Source organism: Condylura cristata, unplaced genomic scaffold, assembly GCF_000260355.1.
Source record: "Condylura cristata isolate star-nosed mole 26May11 unplaced genomic scaffold, ConCri1.0 scaffold00022, whole genome shotgun sequence".
Lineage (NCBI taxonomy): Eukaryota > Metazoa > Chordata > Mammalia > Eulipotyphla > Talpidae > Condylura > Condylura cristata.
In genome coordinates this window covers 29,159,057-29,177,961 of record NW_004567123.1, presented here as the reverse complement: position 1 = coordinate 29,177,961, position 18,905 = coordinate 29,159,057, and the positions used below count along the sequence as shown (strand labels likewise).

General features: G+C 52.3%; 1 protein-coding gene and 1 pseudogene across 4 annotated transcripts in view; one reads left to right on the top strand and one right to left on the bottom strand.

Moving 5' to 3' along the window:
- The window catches only part of SLC13A3 (solute carrier family 13 (sodium-dependent dicarboxylate transporter), member 3), a 50,879-nt gene that overhangs the window by 19,034 nt on the left and 12,940 nt on the right, over window positions 1-18,905 (top strand). For 2 of the 4 annotated variants that reach the window (XM_012728273.1, XM_012728274.1), the window contains exons 6-9: window positions 2,073-2,165; window positions 2,821-2,925; window positions 8,849-8,946; window positions 14,033-14,145. In XM_012728273.1, coding sequence (XP_012583727.1) covers window positions 2,073-2,165; window positions 2,821-2,925; window positions 8,849-8,946; window positions 14,033-14,145 — 409 coding nt within the window. The remainder of the gene's footprint in view (window positions 1-2,072; window positions 2,166-2,820; window positions 2,926-8,848; window positions 8,947-14,032; window positions 14,146-18,905) is intronic. The other 2 variants (XM_012728272.1, XM_004687447.2) reach the window with 1 other exon arrangement.
- LOC101635472 lies at window positions 5,494-6,854 on the bottom strand (annotated as a pseudogene).

Sequence of the window (18,905 nt, the reverse complement as noted above, 5' to 3'; positions counted from 1 at the left end):
AATGTCTCTGGTATATGGCTGCTCATTATTCTTGTTATTTTCTCGCCTGGTCCTTTATGCTCCTGCTATGAGCGAAACCATGAGTTCAGGCTTTTATCTGCCCTCTCGCTGCTGTGTGGATCCCGTGGCTGAGGGGCTTGGCACGTACGTGGCCCTGTGGTTGGGGACACGTGGCCCAGCGAGCACGCGAGTACGCACGTGTGAGCGTGGGCGCAGGAGCGAGAGGCCAGGGGTTAAGGGCCAGCGCTGCTCAGAGGCGGCCGCGGAGCAGGGGCCACTCCGAGGCCAGACCGCGAGATTAGGACTCCAGGCTTCCAGCATCTCCTTAAGCAAATACAAACCAATTCAGATACAGACTTGTTTCCTGTGATGGACCCCATTTTGGGTATAAACAGATATTTTGGTAGGATAAATTTCATAAATGTGACCTGACTGACAATTTTCTTAGCTATGTCAAATTGTCCCTCTTGGGAATTTTACTCATTTGCTCTCCCTTTTACAGGATATGAGAGTGTCTGTTTCCAGATAGTAAGGTGGTTTTTGCCAGTAGAATAGGGAAAAAAGAAAAAGTATTTTATTAGCAGTGATTTTTGAGCAACTCTTCATATTGAGGGGTAAAATGAAAAGCTTCCGTATACTCCTGGGGACTGTAGGGATTTCCTTTCTTGTGAGCCGTTAAACTGTGTTTATCTCCTTTCCATATTTTTCAAATGGATTGTTGGTCTTTCTGATTTCTAATATTCTTTAGATATTGAGAGATTAGTGCTTCTTCTCACTATGAGTTTCAAATAGCTTTGCATGATTCATGTTTTTCTTTGCCCACAGTTCTTTCCTTCAGGCAGAGTGGTTCAGAAATTTTTCATGTAGATGAACTTGTCAATCTTTCCCCATATGGCTTCTGGATTTTCAATTACAGTTAGAAAAAAATTTCAGTGACAGGAGCTATATTTTTAAAATCTCATGTTTTCTCCCAGTATTTTTATATGTTTTATGATCAAATCATTGCTGTGCTTGAAATTTATCTTCAGGGCACAGGATAAAGTTTGAATACAGCATCATATTTTGGTTCCGAATGGCCACTCAGCTGTCCCGAGGCTGCCAAACATACAAAAGTCTTTCACTTGGATGAAGTCCAGTTTATCTTTAGTTGTGTGGGTTCTTGGTGTCTAAGAAAGTGTTGCCTAATTCAAGGTCATGAAAAATTTCCCCTGTGTTTTTTTTTTTAATTTCATATTTAAATCTTCGTGCCTTGGGAGTTCAGGTTTTTTTTTTTTTTTAAAGATTTATTTATTTATTCATACAGGACTGGGGTACAGGCCAGAGGTGCAGGGGGATGAGAGGATTCACCAGAGACAGAGTGGGGAGCAGAACAGGCAGATCGACGAAGTACACTGCTGAGGGGAGCAGCGGGCGGGTCAGATGAGGTCTGCCGGCCATGTGGGTCACCTCCGGGGCAGGCAGGGATCGAACTCATGCGGAAGCGGCTTAAGCTTCTTAGTGCTGTGCTGTAACCCGCTGCGCCACCAGGGAGGGCCGGGAGTTCAAATTTATACATCGTAGGAAGTAGGCACCATGCTCATTATTCTGCATGTGACTGTTCCGTTGTCCTGATGTGACTTGTTGAACATCTCTCTTTTCCCTCTGATGGCCCCGGCGACCTTGTCACTGACCAACAAAACCAGGTTTCATTTCTGAGCTCTCAAGTCTGTTCCTCTGACCTCTGTGTTCAACACCATCTTTCCCACAACCACCTGAGACATCAACTTTACCATGGGACTAAATCTCCTGTGTGTTTTGGGTCTATTTCTGGGTTTTCATTTTGTTTCCATTGATTTGTCTGCTTGAGCCCTAAAGGATTTTAAGTCTTATGATCAGATTCACATTTTTAGATGTCCATCCAGTCAGTAAGTGGGGAGAGCACGTTCTAGAAAGGGAGGACAGGTAGGGAGACCTCTCATCAGGCTGCGTCAGTCTCCAGGACACAGATGCAAGGCCTGGCTAGGTGACAGTGGGTGGGGAGAAGGTAGCCATGCCTGACACAGGCACCTCTAACCTCGCACTTTCTGTTCCAGGGGCTGGAGGAAGAAGTCTGAACTCAGAAGTGATGCAGAAAATAGGGCTCGAGCAGTGATTCGAGAGGAATTCCAGAATCTGGGGCCCATCAAGTGCGTGATATGGCGGTCCTCAGGGTGGGGAAAGCAGGCGGTTAGAGTGTCAGGAGAACTACCGCGGCCTGACTCCTGGGAGACTGATTCCCACTTCAGGGCCAATGGCTTTGAAGGCTGGAGAGGGGGGTTGGCTCAGGAGGCAGCTTTCACCGTCAGCTTTTTGTCCTGGTGCTGGGGCCCAGAAAACCCCTCCTCATCCCCTGAGTCACCCATCACTCCTGGCTCTCTGGATGCCTGACCCTGCCTGGGCACGTCGGGTGCTCAACACTGGGGTGGTCCTCCATCTACCCTTCTCTGTGTCCCCCTCGGGGTCTATCCCTCTCTGTGTCTAACTCTCTCTTCTTGCCCACCTCTCTTTCTAGCCGTTGATTTTCTTTTTGCTCGTCTGACTCTCTTTCACTCTGTCCCTCTCTTTTGATTCTCCTTAGGACCCTTCCAGCTAAGAGTGGCATAAGTGGTTTTGGGAGGAGGGGCACTTGATGCTTGGGAAGAATCCTGGGCCGAGGGGCACCCTTTCCCTCCCTCTGGAGGCTCTCAGATGTGACAGTTCTCTGCGCTTCTCAGAGAAAGGACCCTCCCAGTGACACCCGGCGGGCACCCACGGGGACTCCCCATGCCCGTGGTCACCACTGCCTGCATATTTGTGCCACAGGTTTGCTGAGCAGGCCGTTTTCATCCTTTTCTGCATGTTCGCCATCCTCCTCTTCTCCCGGGACCCGAAGTTCATCCCCGGCTGGGCCAGCTTCTTCACCCCTGGGTGAGACTCTGGGGACCTGTGGGACAGAGGCCAGTAGGGCAGGTGCCAGGGGCCGGTTGGCCCCAAGAACCACCGAGCTGGGGAGACCAGGGGGAAACTGCCGGGTTTGCAGCTCTCACCCCAAGCAATTAGTGACAGTAATACATGCTACTCGCAATGTATTTTAGGTTTGGATGATAAAATAGTTGGTGTCTCATGTGTTCAGAGTTTTGGCTTTGGAATCCGACCAAACTGCGTTTGATTCCAGTTCTGCCATTTCCACTCCTTCTGACCCAGAGTAAATCTCCCTCTACTCGGTCCACTGACGACACTGGGAGCCGTTACGTGCTAAGCATGATGCTGCTTGTGGGAGAGAGACAAAAACAAGTAGAAACCAAGTAACGGCAGGTTGTGGAGAGGGCATGGAAGGGTGAGACGCCTGTTTCAGAACAGGGTGAGGGGTAGATTTGGAGAGGTTGGGGAAGGACCAAGGCTGGGAAGAGGAGGGGGAAAGCCGGATACTCCTGGGAATGTCTGCTGGTACAAAGCCTGGGTAGGGACCTACTTGGCACTGGCCAAGGACTGAGGGGAGCCCCTGTGAAAGGAGGGGGTCGGTGAGATGGGGATGGGAGGGCCAGAGCGTGAGGAACTTGTCAGTGCATTAAGTATTTGGGGTTTGGTACTTAAATTCCAAATTTACACAATGACTCCAGACTGCTCTCTGCACCTGATACCTTCTCTTCATAACGCACTGCACTTGAAAGCTCTATTCGACTTGCTACATCTACACCAAGTCCAGAAAAAGGTTGGGGAGCGGTGGGGAGCACCTCACCTAACCTGCCTGTGTCTCAGCGTCCTCATCTGTTCAACGGTACTGTGATGGGCACTTCTCGTGAGCTTGTGGTGAGGATTTGAATTAATACACGTCAAGTGTTAGAATAGCCATGGGGAGAACTCAAGATTTTAGCTATATTTAATAGGGAGTGAATAGTGGGGGCCAAAATATATGTGGGAGGGAACAGGTAAGACCCCACCTCAGTGACCCCACCATGTAGGACAAGGTTGGCCAAGCCTAGACACAAGTTTTGCATTTGCATTTTCAGCAGTTTTTACACTTTGGGAGGGCAATGGAAGAGCCAAAAGACAATGTTCTGTGGCACGGGAAAGTGGAGTCACATTTTAGCGTTCATTCAGCAGGTCTTGCTGGAACACGGCCACGCCTGTTCAGTGACGCATTGTAGGTGACTTCCTTCCTGCGACGGTGACAACGCTGAGTCGCGGCAGAGAGCAAGCGAGCGGCGAAGACAGAGATATTTGCAGATACCATTCTAGGGGGAAGGTTCCAGGGCCTAAATGGAAGTGGGCGTGGGGTTGGAGCATCAAGATGTATTTCAGGATTGGTATGGGGTTGGACTGGGGGGAGGGAGGAATACCTGCGGAGAGGGAGGTTAGCTGGCAAAGAACATTCTTAAGGGAGCTGAGGGTGGTTAGCAACCTACCAACCCTCTTTTGGACTTGGTTTAGACTTAGCAAGTCTAATAGGGCTTTCAAGCGCAGTGCATTCTGCAGAGGCGGTATCAGGTTGCCGAGAGCAGTCTGGAGTCATTGTGTAAATTTGAAATTTAAGTACCAAAAAATCGCTGGGTCCACCACTAGGGAAGCGTATAGCGAGAGTGTAGAAGGCTTTAAGCATCCCAGTACTTGGGCACTGGGTAGAGGAGAAATAGAGAAGAAACCAGCTTCGGGAAAGCCTGAAGCAGTGGGCTAGCAAAGGGCTAGACAGGGGTGCTCCAGGAAGCGTGAGGGGGCCACTGGGCCAGCACCACCCCCAGAGAGATCATGTGACCCACACCTGTAATTTCAAGCTTTCTAGTAGTCACGTTTAAAAAGTCAAAAGATGGAGGTGAAATTAGTTTTAAGAATATATTTTATTTAACGCTGCATGTTATTTCAACAGGGAATCATACACTAGATGATTACTGAGATAGTCTACCTTCTTTCCCCCATACTGAATCTTCAAAATCTGGCATGGGGTTACCCTTCAACCACATCTTCGCAGCTCTCCACTTTACCCTGAGGCCCGCAGGCCCCGCCCCTCAGGGAAGTGGGTGAGATAACTTTTGATCTCACAAGGGATGTGATGAGAAAAAAACAGTATCTTTTCAGGAAGCCAAAAGAAGTTTTATTTTTATTTTTATTTTTAAGGATTTTTTTTTAAGATTTATTTATTTATTCGTACAGAACTGGGGTACAGGCCAGACATGTGGAGGGTGAGAGGCTTCACCAGAGACAGAGTGGGGAGCAGAACAGGCAGATCGACGAAGTACACTGCTGAGGGGAGCAGCGGGCGCGTCAGGAGAGGTCTGCTGCGCCATGTGGTCACCTCCAGGGCAGGCGGGAATCGAACTCATGCTGAAGTGACTTTAGCTTCTCAGTGCTGTGCTTTAACCCGCTGCGCTACCAGGGAGGGCCTTAAGGATTTTTATACTATATTAAAAAACCACAAAATAAAAAAGGGATCAATGAACATATATCTTAGAAGTGTTTCCAAGAATCTCTGTACCCAACAGCCATGTAGACTGGCTTTTTCTTCTTTGCTCAGCTTGCAGTTCATTTAAGGGTCACGGGAGGTGACTTGTGTTCTGGGTCTTAAAATCAAACTTGTTCGGCCAAATCCAAGACCCTGAATTTATCCAAATTGTAGAAACATGCTTTTACCACCCGTCCACCAAAATACCTTCCATTCAGATCAACAAGAGCTTTAATTACTGATTCAACCCTCTCAAATTCTAAAAATATTCATACTGCTTCATCATCAGGGGCACCAGGAATTTCAAATATCACACATTTTCCAACTTTGCCGTATTTTTCACATTCTTCCTTGGTTTCAACTTCCAAATCTTCATCTACTTCTCCTGCACCAACCATGTTCCTTAGTAGGACCACTTTAGTGGGACACTTAAGTATTTCAGTGAATGGATTTGAATCTGACTTCTTGGATGCATCTTTCTCCGTGGCTCGCCCACGATAATCTTGCCTCCTCTCTTACTTGTCTTTTCTACTGACAATGCTGTGCTCAGCCCTTGCTCATGCTTCCCAAGACCCTGGCCTTCCCGGAAGCCGTATTTCTGCATGATTTTATGCACAACTGTGCCACCCATGTTGGCAAGGAAGGAGTTGCCTGGCCCAGTAGGAGATCTGGGTCTGTCTGGTTCCTCATATATAGGGGGAGGGATAGCAGCTTGGGAAGACTGTGAGCGAGGTCTTGAATCCTCTTCATAAGGAAAATCTCGGGGTAACTCTTTGTCTTTCTCTACAAGACAAGTAGGAGGTGCGATGGCAGCTCCGCCCATACTTCTTTTTCTCCTTTCTCGTTCATAATCTTCATCTTCATCAGAATCTGGATCTGGTCGCCTTGAAAACCCGCTAGCTTCATGTCTGTCTTTACGCCTCTTTTCTCTCTCTTCTATTTCTTTTTGTCTTTCCAGCTCCCGCTGTCTCTGTCGCTCCTCTTTGGCGCTTCACTACTTTCTCATAATCATTAGGAAACATAGGATCATAGTCATCAGCTAAGGGAATCAAAACTTCTCCTGCAGAAAATCCACTGGGAACAGGATCCTTGAGGCCGGTGGCGGGGTGTCCACAATCTGCCGGTCATCTGAAGAACCGCCTCTCTTGAGGTCAATTACTGGGGCAAGGACTGTACTTTGTTTTGTCCTCTGGCTCTTGGCCTGAGTGACAGCTGCCTTCTTCACCTGGAGCTGAGATGGCAAAAGTTTGAAATTTTTGGACCAGCCCTCTGTTTTTGAGTCACTGGTCTCCACTCCCAGGTCATCATACAGGGACATCTTCTTTTCAGTTTAGTGCCGGCCCGCCCGGCCGACGCTCCCCATGGGCCGCGGCAGCCGCCGAGGCGCCGCGGAGACTGCGGGCTGGACGCACTCGGCTTAGCCGCGAGAGCCAGACCCGCAGCCAGTTTTTTTTTTATTTTATTTTTCCAAAATGTAGGTACTTTGTTATTTTTTCAAATGAATAAATGGGTGTTCTCCACATCACAACAATACAAAGAAAGCCAATCCCCCTAGCATCTCAGCCTCCAGTTCTGATACACATCTTTTCTGATTTGAAAATGTCTGCTCAGAGCTGTTGGTACATTTGGTGGTGGGCTACACGACTGGACATTAGTCAGAATGCAGGGACGTGTGCATTTTATGGCACGTTAATTATACCCACTTAAACTTGATCTGTAAACTAAGTTTAAAAACACATGCCGACTAGCTAAAAACAAACCGATCTAAATGCAAGATTTTTCAAACAGAAATGTGATGGCACTAAACATCAGTGTGATCGGCTTTTTTCTTTAACTGTAAAAGTGGCGTGTCCTTACTGTACTAAACTCAGATGCCAACTTGGAAAAGTACAGACATTTGCCCTTCATCTGCCTCCTGTCCCACTACTCAGACATGACCACAACGAAAGCTTGGCGTTGCGTATTCCAGAACTGTGCAGCACACACAGACTACCTATGACCCCCCACACGCACACCTATAACCCCGAGTTGTAACATACAATGATACCACCCAGGCAATTCGCTCTTTCTGGCCTGCTTCCTCCTTTTCTGACACTGCGTAATGTTCTGTAGAATGGGAGCATCTTTTTTATCCAGTTACTTTGTGGGCTGTGTCCAATCCTGCAACTTGCTTTAAAAAAAAATTGCAAAATATCTTGGTTGCATTTCCATGTCAGCACATAAAGATCAGATGTCTTGACTTTTTTCTTGTAGGCAAATACAGCATACACACACACACACACACACACACATATCATTTTTATATATATGTACTGATATATATATACACACATATATACTTATATATGTACTTTTATATATGCATATGTATGTGTGTGTGTATATATATATACACACACACGCACAATATATTTTAAAACCTTCCTTTTCTTAACTCTTGTTGAGAATAAACATCCCGTTACATAAAGTGTGTGCTAGAGTCCAATTATTTCCTGAGGCTAAACCCCTGGAAGTATGAGTGGATCCAGGCTTTCCTACACGGAGCGTCTTGAACCGTGTGGCCGACCACCCCGCCTCCGGTTGGCCTGGTGCCCTCCCTGCTGCTGGTGTGGGTTCCTCATTCCCCTGGTGAGGGTCCCCACCCCTCCAGGTTTGCCAGCCAGTGCGGACAAATCGTCCCTATGAGCATATCCACTTCTCTTTCTCTAGCTGGGATATTGGCCGTCTTTCTCCAGTTCTTGGCCTTTCAAATTCTCTTCTTCCCAGATGTGTGGACAGCACAGCTTTGGGTAGCCACTGGCTCTGGGTGCCGTTGACCTTTTAGCCAGAACCCTGGCACTTGGATATGCTCGGACCGTGGGCTGGTCTTGAGTAAGTTGCTTCTGCTCTGAATCTCAGATTCCTGAACTAGCTGGTGCCTGCCCTCGAGGGCTGTTTCTAAGCTTCTGTGAGCTTAACATCTCCCCAAGATGTGCTGTGGATCCTTGAAAGGTGGGCTTGAGTGCTTGAGGGGCCGGGGGCTGCTTCATCAGCTCTGACGTGAGCGGGCAGCCACACACCCCGGGAGAAAGGCAGGAGCAGAACAGGGCTCTAACAGGAGCCCCGGTTAAGTGATTCATGGGGGTCCTTTTGGGGTTCTCAGGTTCTTCCTTCTTCCTAGAGTCCTTCATTTGTGAGAATAAGCATCTGTCTGGCTCAAGCAGCATCTAAATGCCCTAGGGAGCATGGAGGAGGGTTTTTCCTGCCGGATGGTGGCGTCCACGTTGAGCATGGTGCAGGAAGGGCCCATGCCTGCCATAATGCCCCCGGGACAGCGGGGCTGACTCCCCCAACCCGCATCCTCTTGGGTAAAGCTGCCAGGCCCTGACCTGCTGAGATGTCTGGGTCATATGCTGTGGGGCCTTGTCATTGTAGGTTTCTTTCTGATGCCGTCACCGGTGTGGCCATTGTCACCATCTTGTTCTTCTTCCCCTCGCAGAGGCCCTCCTTCAAGTGGTGGTTTGACTTTAAAGGTAAGATGCTCAGGGCTGGGGCATCACGATGGGGGTTCCCTGAAGACTGGTCTGCAGGGGACCCCGCTAGGGCCTGACCACCCCCTGCACTAGCCACATGGTCCTGCTTCATGCTTCATCCCTTCCCCTGTCTGAGCCTTCACCTTCTCCGGGCACTTAGGCTGCCGAGGGCAGGGCCGGTGGCCACCGCGGACAGCCCAGCCCAGCTGGCTGACTGTTTGTACAACCCATGAGCTAGCAATAGCGTTCACCTTTTTAAACGGTTGTGAAGACGCAAGGGAAAACTATTTCATGACGTAGCCCATGGAATTCAAATTTCAGTGTCCATAAATAAAGTTTTTAGATTGTTTTAATAAGAAATTTGTGGGCATTTCTTTTCATTGGCTATATAAGTACCTACACCAACCCTTAACCTTGCCTCTGGACCCACAAAGCCCAAAATACTTTCTGGTCCTTTCATTGCAACTCAGTGGCCGAAGGGGCCAGGCCTTTAATAAAAGAACAGGAAGTGTGGGCACCAAAGGCTGCATGTCCACTCGCCAAAACCTCCACACTGACCATCACAGCTGGGGACCCCTCTGGTTCCCGGCAGGAGTCTGTCAGCTGACCCCGTCCCCTGTGAGAGACTGGGGTGGCGGATCACCACCCGGGGGGCGGCTGAGCCCTGGGCAGAAGAAGGAGCTAGGGCCTCTGCCTGTGGCCAGCCTTAGTCTCCTGAGGAAGACGGAGTGTTACAAGGCGAGGTACCGCCCCCCCCCACCCCGGCGCCCAGCGCTACTGCGGTGGCTGCCTTGAGGAGGCTGGCACGGGGCGCGGGCGTGCCGGGCCTGAGGGCTGAGGAGCCCCAGCTCACCCTTATTGTCCCCACCTGCTTCCACACTTCCGACCAGCATCCCTCGCACCCACTCCGGGGGTTATTTCTCCGTCTCTCCATCGTCTCGGCCCTTCACGTCTCCTCCGCGTCTTGGCTCTGGGGTCCTTACAGCTTCTGCTTCATTCCCTCTTGTGCCTTCTGTTCCCCCGACGCCCACCCATCTGCTCCCTCAGTGCCCGCCGCTGCCCGCCGCACACCCTGAGCTTCTGGCCCCTTCCAGTGTTTACCCTCCACGTGTCCGTCTGCTCCCTCCGAGTCGGCCTCGTCCTCACCCTCAGTTCCTTACGTCCCGCCTCCTCCTCGCTCACGTCCTCTGTCCACTTCCTCTTGCATCACCGCGTCCGCTTCCTAAGCCCACTCACGCTCCCTGGTGCCCACGGCCTCTCTGTCTCGGGTTGCCCTCCATTTCTCACCATTTCACTTTTTTCGCCCACATCATCTCTCTGGTTACTGCGGACACTGCTTTGAGTAAACATCTGGCTGGTCCAGCGTCTCCTTCACCTGGGGTCTCACCCACAGGCCGCCATTTCTGCCAGCCGAGAGTCCGCCCTGCCCGGGCTCCCACCAGTGCCCGAGACACTGCCTGAGCCTGGCTGTGGTGGTGGCAGCCCTGTAGGGCAGGCTGGATGCCCACCTGCCTGCCAGGGACCTGTGGCATGCTCAGCAGGGGAAGAATCTACTTCACGAAAGGTGGCATCCCCCCCGCCCCACCATCTCCCCGACACACTTTTAAAGCAGAACCCAGTTTCTGTGCTAGGAGGAAGCTGGCAGGGGTGAGGCGAAGGGGCAGGACCTTCGGTGTCGGGACTGGCGGGGTCTGTGGCTAGCTGGCCATCACTGCTCAGCGAGGGCCGCTGTTACTGGGCTGCCAGGGGGTGTCGCCAGGCAGGAGAGCAGGGCGTGTTTTGCTAGATTTGCTGATTTTTCAAGAGAAGCAGAAAATCTGGAATTTTCTGAAATCTTCTTGATTTTAAATATTGGCAACTGATTTGAATTGAGAAATAAACATGGTATGAGCCACCAGCAGGAGTTGGTGGACACCTCCGCTGTTTGGGTGCGGCCCGGGGTCACACAGAGCCCGCCACCCCAGCACAGGGACCCAGGAACTGGACTTCCCAGGGCGGCCTGTGCTGGGAACGGGCCTGTCTGCTGGTCGCCGGCGGCCATGCAAGCTGACATGCTGTGTCCTGGTACCCGCCACTGGGCACACACAGATTCCCATGATTCCCATGGGCGAACGTCAGCTGGCCTGTCATGTGGTGACGGGGCCAGAGGCAGCACCCAGCGGCGGGCGACCTTGACTCTGTGTGCTCACCACGCCCGTCTTCCACCCCCCGGGGTTCTGAGTCGCACCTGGCTTCTCTCCCTTTGTGACGCTCAGCAAGGATCGAGGCTGTGCCTGCCATGTGCCAGCCACGCCGGCAGCTGCCACAACGATGATGGCGGTGATGCCTTCCATGTCCTCTCTGCCCTCTCTCCAGGACTCTGCCTGCCTCACTGCCCCCACCACTCTGCAGATCTGCCCAGCCGTCCCCTCCCCAGAGAAGCTTTCCCTGACGGCGCCATCTACAAAGCCTGCTCCCCTGTCACCCTCTCTGCTCTGTCCTCTCTCTTCGCAGCACGCACAACTTCCCGACCATGTCTGTGTGCTGGCTTATGCCTGCCTTCTCGCTGCAATGTCAGTTCCCCTAAAGGAGGCACTTTGTCTGTCTGGCCGCCTCTGCAGCTCCAGGTCTAGAAGAGGGCTTGATCCATCCTAAGTCCTCCATCTTTGACTGTCAGTTAATGACTGGGGAGGTGCTCTTCGCACATGTGGGCTCGTTTCATCTCCCCGGTAGGTCTCTGAGGAGATTCTGTTGCTCTGCTGTGCAGATGAGACACTGAAGCTCAGAGAGCCAGTCGCTAGCACAGGTCACTCAGCAAAGCGGCAGAGCTAGGACAGATCTGGTTCAAGTTCACAGCCTGCGCTTCCAGCCACTGTCTAGACAGCCTGCTGCCATAACGTGGAAAGTGAGAAATTCACATTTTTAGAGGCAAGGCTTGTCCGTCCAGCAAGGACCCGGGTCGATGGGAAAATAAAAAAGACAGTGGCAACTGAGGTTAATTGGTGCTCACCGCACTGCAGGCAGCCTTCGAAAAACTCGCTAGGTCACCACTTAATCTGCCTTTTCCCGAAGTCAAGTTCAGGCCCTTGCCAGACCTCTGTCCCACTTTTACCTTGTACTTTCTTTCTCAGACCTTGGCTGCCTCTCTAATAAAGTAATATTTTATCAACGAAGGACAAAGGGCTGGGCCTGCCGACATCTCTGGCAGTCTCTTCCAGTTTGGGTGGAAGTTATATGGCACAGAGAAAAGTTGCACACCAACAAGCAGGTTAATTGCTCTGGTGCTGACTTAGCTTATTTGCACCCAGAGACTGACCCGGGTTGGTAGGAAGTCAGGGGCTCATATACCAGGCCCTGGGTGGGTTAGCAATGGCAGCTGCACGTCAGATATGACATGGCTACAGACCAAGAGGCCAACAGACCCAGTGGCAGACCAAGGACTGGGTACAGGGTCGGTTTCATGGACACCCTCCCCCCACCCAGCTCCATTTTGCTTCGTGGTTAACACCGGACAAGATTCCTACCAGGGACTAAGCAGCATACCAGGACCTGAGCAAAAGGTCTTAACTAAGACCCCCAGCTGTTTATCTTGTTTTATAGATGTAATATAGTACTTTATTTTTACATCACTCTGTGCTTTTTTCCAGCTGTTTATCTCACTGTATGTTGCCTTTGGCCCTACAGCCTCCGGCAGGGCCGACGTCTGAATTGAGTGTCTGCACCCTCAGCCTGCATGATACCTGGAGGGAGGGTCTTATTTTTTTTTAAAGGTTTATTTATTTGTGCATACAGAACTGGGGTACAGGCCAGAGGTGCAGGGGCGGTTAGAGGATTCACCAGAGACAGAGCGGGGAGCAGAACAGGCAGATCGACGAAGTACACTGCTGCGGGGAGCAGTGGGCAGTCAGGAGAGGTCTGCCGTGCCACGTGGGTCACCTCCCAGGCAGGGTCAAACTCATGCTGAAGTGGCTTTAGCTTTTTAGTGCTGTGCTTCAACCCGCGGGGTCACCAGGGAGGGCCCGGGAGAATCTTAGTGTCTTTTATTGACTTTATTTCCTGGTGATAAATTTCTGCTTTAGATAACACCATAAAAATTTGAAGACACCAGTGTCAGTGGTTGAGTGACCAGGAAGTATCCTGAGAGGTGGGGAACCCCTCAGACAGGGCCAGGCCTCTCCCCGTGGCCTCCTGCAGCGAAATGTCCCATTTCAGGAGTGTGCATTTAGCATTGGGGCAAATGTGTCACATATGTTGTTTGACAAGTGTTTATGGGGGTGCAGGGGCGGGGGCAGGTAGCACTCTAGATGCTAGGGGTCTACGGGGACCGAACAGAAATGGCCCTCACAGCACCATCAGTGCCTCGCAGGTGGTCACAGGACCCTGAGGCTACTAATAATATGTCACCGGGGAGCCCGGGGAGCAGGGGGCAAGGTCGGGTGTCAGGGGGCTGCGGCCTAAGCCCCCAAGCAGGGGCAGCAGGTCTCACCCACTGGTCTGATGGCCCCATCACCTGCCTCCGAGGGCATCTAAGGGGCTCTGCCCAGCCTGCCAGGCCTGCAGGGCAGCCCAGACGTGCTGGGACTGGTCAAGTCTCTAAGCCCTTACAGAAAATGTCCAATAAACCTCATGCTAACCAGGGCAGACACAAGCTCTCTTACTCCTGAGGACATAAAACTGTTTAGGAAATAAAACTCTTATAATTCCATAAACCAAAAATACCCTGTGTGTCTCTATCCTCCTGAACTTCCTTCTCTCTTTTCCCTCTCTGTACAGTTACAAAGACAGCCTTTCTCTTGTAAATGAGGGTGGAAGGGGCACTTACCCAGAAGGCTGTTGTGCTGGCTGCTTCCAGAAATTCTCAGCCATGGGAGCCATGAAAATTATTCTAAACAGAGCAGACTGTGGGCTTGTTTCTTCCCCTAGCGCTCCAAAAGCAGATGCTAAAGCCAGACTGTGGCTCCCTGGGGGCCCCCAGGGCCCCCCACGAAGATGGGCTGCAGGCCCGGGTCCCCTCCCCAGACTGAGAGTCCTGAGTGTGTGTTGGGTCCTTCTCTGCCCAGCGGGGCTGTGTCCCCTCCTCGGCCTGAGAAGTGCTCTCTCTGCCCAGCCCCCAACACAGAGACAGAGCCGCTGCTAACATGGAAGAAGGCCCAGGACACGGTGCCATGGAACATCATTCTCCTCCTGGGCGGGGGCTTCGCCATGGCCAAAGGCTGTGAGGTAAGACAGCGGGGCCTGCCAGCCTGGGGGGGTAGGGGGGTGTCCCGGTAATTGTGGCTGCCAAGAAAGAGTGGGAAAAGGTGTGGCTGGACCCTCAAGGGTCTTACTGACTAGAATACCAGTAATAGCGTTACTAGTTCTAATACTAATGCTATCGGAGGTAGCAGTTCTGTGCACACAGAGGAAGAACCAGTGTTCTGTGTTCCGCCCTTCATACTTACCAGCTCACTCAAGCCTCCCAACAAGCCCCTTCAATAAATCTATCATCAGTCCATGGGACAGGAAACGGAGGCTCAGAGAGGTCAGACTCGCTTGCTGCGTGCTGCTCAGGGTTAAATCCTGTAGTTCGTGCTCCAGAGCCGAAGCTCTTACCCACTGGGACAAAAACGTTGGCTTTTTATTAAAATTAATTCATGTTACTGCTAGTGTTATTCCGGAGGGCTCTGGAAGCTCAAAGGCAGAGCTGGCGTCAGAGTGGGGGCCAGTGTGGTGGTGGGCCAGCCCTGATCAGGGAGGAACACTGCCTGCCCAGTGGGGGGCTCACCCTTGCCATCCTCCATGGTGCCTCCCACTGACCCTCGACACCAGGTAACATCTTTATTCCCATTTTACAGGTAGGGAAACTGGGACGTGGGCAATCAGCCCCTCCCTAAGGTGGGGTGGTGGCGCTGTGCAGGGGAGCTGGGGTTCAAGCTCCGGGAGACCTGACTTCAGAGTCGGGGCTCCCCGGAACTCTCCACACAGGCACCACTAGGCTCAGCCATGTTGGCCGCGTTCATGTTCGCCGCCCCAGACTCGAGTGCTGTCCCCATTGTGAGGAGGCGGCAACAGCAACCCGGGGTGAAACAGCTGGCCCAGCTTTGTGCTGCCAAAAGATTTGGGGGACATGAACCCACAGCTCTTGATTGTGGGCTCCAGCCCGCCCCTGAAAATCTCCATGTAAGCCAAGGCTTTCAGAAACATAGCCACGAAGGCTCAATCTGGAACGAAGGCAAAGACACCTGAGATGACTTCTCCGGTGCTTCCTTTTAAAATTCAACGCGAAGTTTCAGTATCAAGTCCTGTTGCAGCATAAGACTCACCCAGGCTCCGCCAGCCAGGCTCACTGCTTCTGGGAAGCAGCCTCTGGGGGGAGGTGAGCCGCGTACTGGCTTGTCTCAAGGAGTAGCCGGCAGCAGAGAGGCATGAGAGGCAGGGGGAGAGGAACTCCACACACACACGGCATACAATGCCAAGATGTTGGGAATCCTGAGGACAGAGAGGTTAAGTGACTGATTGTAGGTAACACAGCTCATAGGCCGCAGAGCTGGAAGCTGAACTTGGGCTTGTCTGAGTCTTCTCATAACGGCCTTCTCCTGGAAGTGTGTCAGAGAAGGCTTCCAGAAGGAAGTGACTTGTTACTGAGGTCTTGAGGAGGCCGAGGAGGGCTGCGGTAAGAAGCCTGGGCTGTGGAAGCAGGACACTCGGGCTCAGCTGTTTGCCTCAGCTTCCTCATCCACACAATGCCGAATAGCAGTGGTGCCATCTCACAGTTGTTACGATAATTGTTTCGGTGTCAAATGAGTTGAAGGTGTAGAGAACTTAAAACACAGCCAGACAGAGTTGGCTGTGGACAGGACTGGTGCTGGGGGCTCGGAGACCAGAACCCAGGGGCCACAGGAGTTTCTTACCCTGAGTGGGGGTACAGGGGGGGGGTGAATAGTGCCATTGACCAGGACTGTGTGAATCAGGCCTGAGCCCCAGGCAGGAGGAGGGCATGACCCACCCCACCCCCCAGAGGCTTCTCGGAACCAGGAATAGTGGGAAAGCCCCAAACCGCATGGGCTGGCCGCCGGGCCTCTGAGCGTGCCAAGAAGCCTCTCTGGCTCCCAGCCCAAGCCTGGAGGCCTCAGGGCTTCCTCAACCAGGCTTTGTGCAGCAGCTGCCTCGCCCCTGGCCCCGCCCTCCCCAGAGGGACCAGCATCCCCAGGGCAAGTCCTGCTTGCCAGCCCCCACCCAGCGCCTGCACCAGGGCATGGCCCAGCCAGCAGCTCCTCAGCATGGGGACCCCAGAGCTTGCTCTGGGCTTGAGCAACTCGCTTGAACCACTTGGTGTTCTTTCTTCTGCTGCAAAACTGCCTGTGACCCCCCAAGGGTCTGGACTCGGGTGGGCGGGCTCACGTGGGCCTGCACCCAAGGCCATCTGGCTCCTGCCCACCGCCCAGCCTGGTTCTCTCCCTCCCACTGACCCGTGTTGTCCCTCAGCACGCCAGACTCGCCCCAGGATCCTTGCACCTGCGCTATCTGCTCAGTTCTCCCCCAGGTCTCCACGTCCTTCCCCTTGAGGTCTCACTCTGCACCCCTTTTCCCAGACGTCCTGCTTCCTGCACAGCGTCTCCTCATGGTCTTGCTGGCGCCTCTGCTGGTTTCATCATACGGCCTCTACCAACTGTCCCGTCCACGCATTTGCTTATTGCGTCTCTCACCAGTGCTTCAGAGGGCAGAGTCTCACCGGCCCTGTTCCAGTGCTGCCTGCTCAGTACTGACATAGGCACCCGACCTGCGGGGGGGGGGGGGGTGGCGCTGTTGGGGGCAGGACGGTAGGAGCCTAGTGAGGCGGCATGTCCCAGCTGGGGCTGCAACCCCAGGGCACCCCTCCAGGGCCGGTTGTTTCCCGACAAAATTTTGGTCCTAGTCTGGCTCCTTCACATCTCTCTCATTTTATCTCCACTGCGGTACATTTATTTACAAATATCCGAGGTTGTAGAGGCTTGGCTTTATATCAGAATGGAGCAGAGCCTGCAGGCAAGGTGGGGGTTCTCCATCCCTCATTTCTGCTGGGTGTCTGGGAGTCATCCCCCCATCCCCCGCCTTCTCCTCCTCCTCCCCTTCCCCCTCCTCCTCCCCTCTCCCCTCCCCTTCCTCCCCTTCCTCCTCCTTCTCTTCCCCCTCCTCCTTCCCCTCCCCTTCCTCCTTCTTCCCCTCCCCCTCCTCCCCTTCCTCTTCCTCCCCTCCCCACCCTACTGCTATTACTACTGCCAATATTTTGTTGAGTAACTAGCTTCATGAAATGAAACCAGAGCTCTGAGCTCAAAATTTTCACCCCACAGCAAGTCATTTCACTTACTTGGCCAAATCACAACCTCATTGTGCCCCAGTTTCCTCAGTCATAAAGCAGAATCATATACCTACCTCCTGGGGTTCTTATGAAGATTAAACTAGTTAATGTTAGCAGAGAACTTAGAAGAATAGGAGCCCAGAGTGCTGTATTGTCTCTTAGATGAAGTAATCGCCACTAAATCATATTTAGTGTTTATCAGGTATGCGAACGGTGTTTGCCTGGACTCATTTAATCCGCAGGCTCTTGAAGAAACCCGGGAACAGAGATGTGCATTAATTTGCCCAAGGTCACACAGCGGTCTGAACCATTTTGTTCCTCTTTTGTCCAATTCACTGGTGCTCTCGCCCTGAACATTTTCATACAGAGCTGTGTGCGCACAGCTGAGCCTATGCTTTGGGCGTCTTGTAAGAGACTTTTATGGGAGTTTTACACTGGGATTTCAACTATAAACATTTAATATTTAACTATAACACCCCCTTGTAAGATAGGACCCCTCATGTCACAGAGATCTATTTGAAATGGGAAAGGAGACAGAAGAGGGGGCATTGCCCTCCCAGTGCGGCTCCCCAACCCACCTAGCTACATGGCACCCCTTGGCATCTGTGAGACCACAAGGAACCCAGTTTGACAACCGCAGTCTGGGTGGTTTCTGAGTGTTCACTGTCTGGGCATCTCTCCTCTTGCTGCTCATGGCAGCTGGCATGTGCTGAGCACTTTTCTATGTGTTTACAGCTCCTTTTCCCCTAACAGCACCCTGCCATCAGTACTATATTCTCCCCAGCTTGTAGGTAAGGAAATTGAGGCACAGATTGGTTAAGTGGCTTGACCTGGCTGGCACAGCTGGGCAGGATTATGCAGACCTGGCAGACTCTCCGGAGTCCTGTCTCCTCACCCTCAGGCCCTGCGCTCTGACTCGGCCAGTTCCTGGTCCTAGAGCACCTGGAACACCCTGGGGCTCTGTGTTCCCAAGGAAACAGCTTCTGACCCCCAAGGGACTGGGATGGAGTGAGGAAAACCCTCCAGAATCCCCAAGAGAGCCCCTGTGGTTGGGGGGTTTCCTCCTGGTGAAGCTGCTCTGTCCTGTGGCTCTGGGTCGCTGGGGCACTGGCTGAGGGCTGTCACCCCGAGGCCTGGCGGCAGGGAGCTCTTGGCTTGTCATCCATCCGAGTCATTGATATTCCTCTCGCCAGCCTCTCCATTGAGCACTGTTTTGGTCTCTTTGCCAGGGCTCTGGACTCTGGGAAAAAAACCAGTGGCCCACTTTTTCCTTTCAGAGTTCCTGGGGGCAGGGGAGGGCGGGGGCCTGTGCCATCACCCCTCTCACAGCAACAGAGCAGATATAGAGAAATAGTTGTTTCACAACTTCTAGAAGAATGAATTTTCAGCATTTTAAAAAATTTTTTCATTGTTCATTAAGGACCAGGCGAGAAAATAACAAAAAAATGAACAACCATATACCAGAGACCTTTTGTGGGAGTGGAGTGGGGAATGGGATCAAAAACGGGGGTGGGGAGGTGGGGGTGGGGAGGGCTCATTTTGCCGATGCCCCCAGCAGGTCTGGGTCTAGGATGTAGATCTCGTCCTGGGCAATCTCAGTCACATAGTTGAGGTGCTCCTGAGGGTGGGAAGGCAGGGCCCGGTGTCAGGGCCTCGAGGGGCA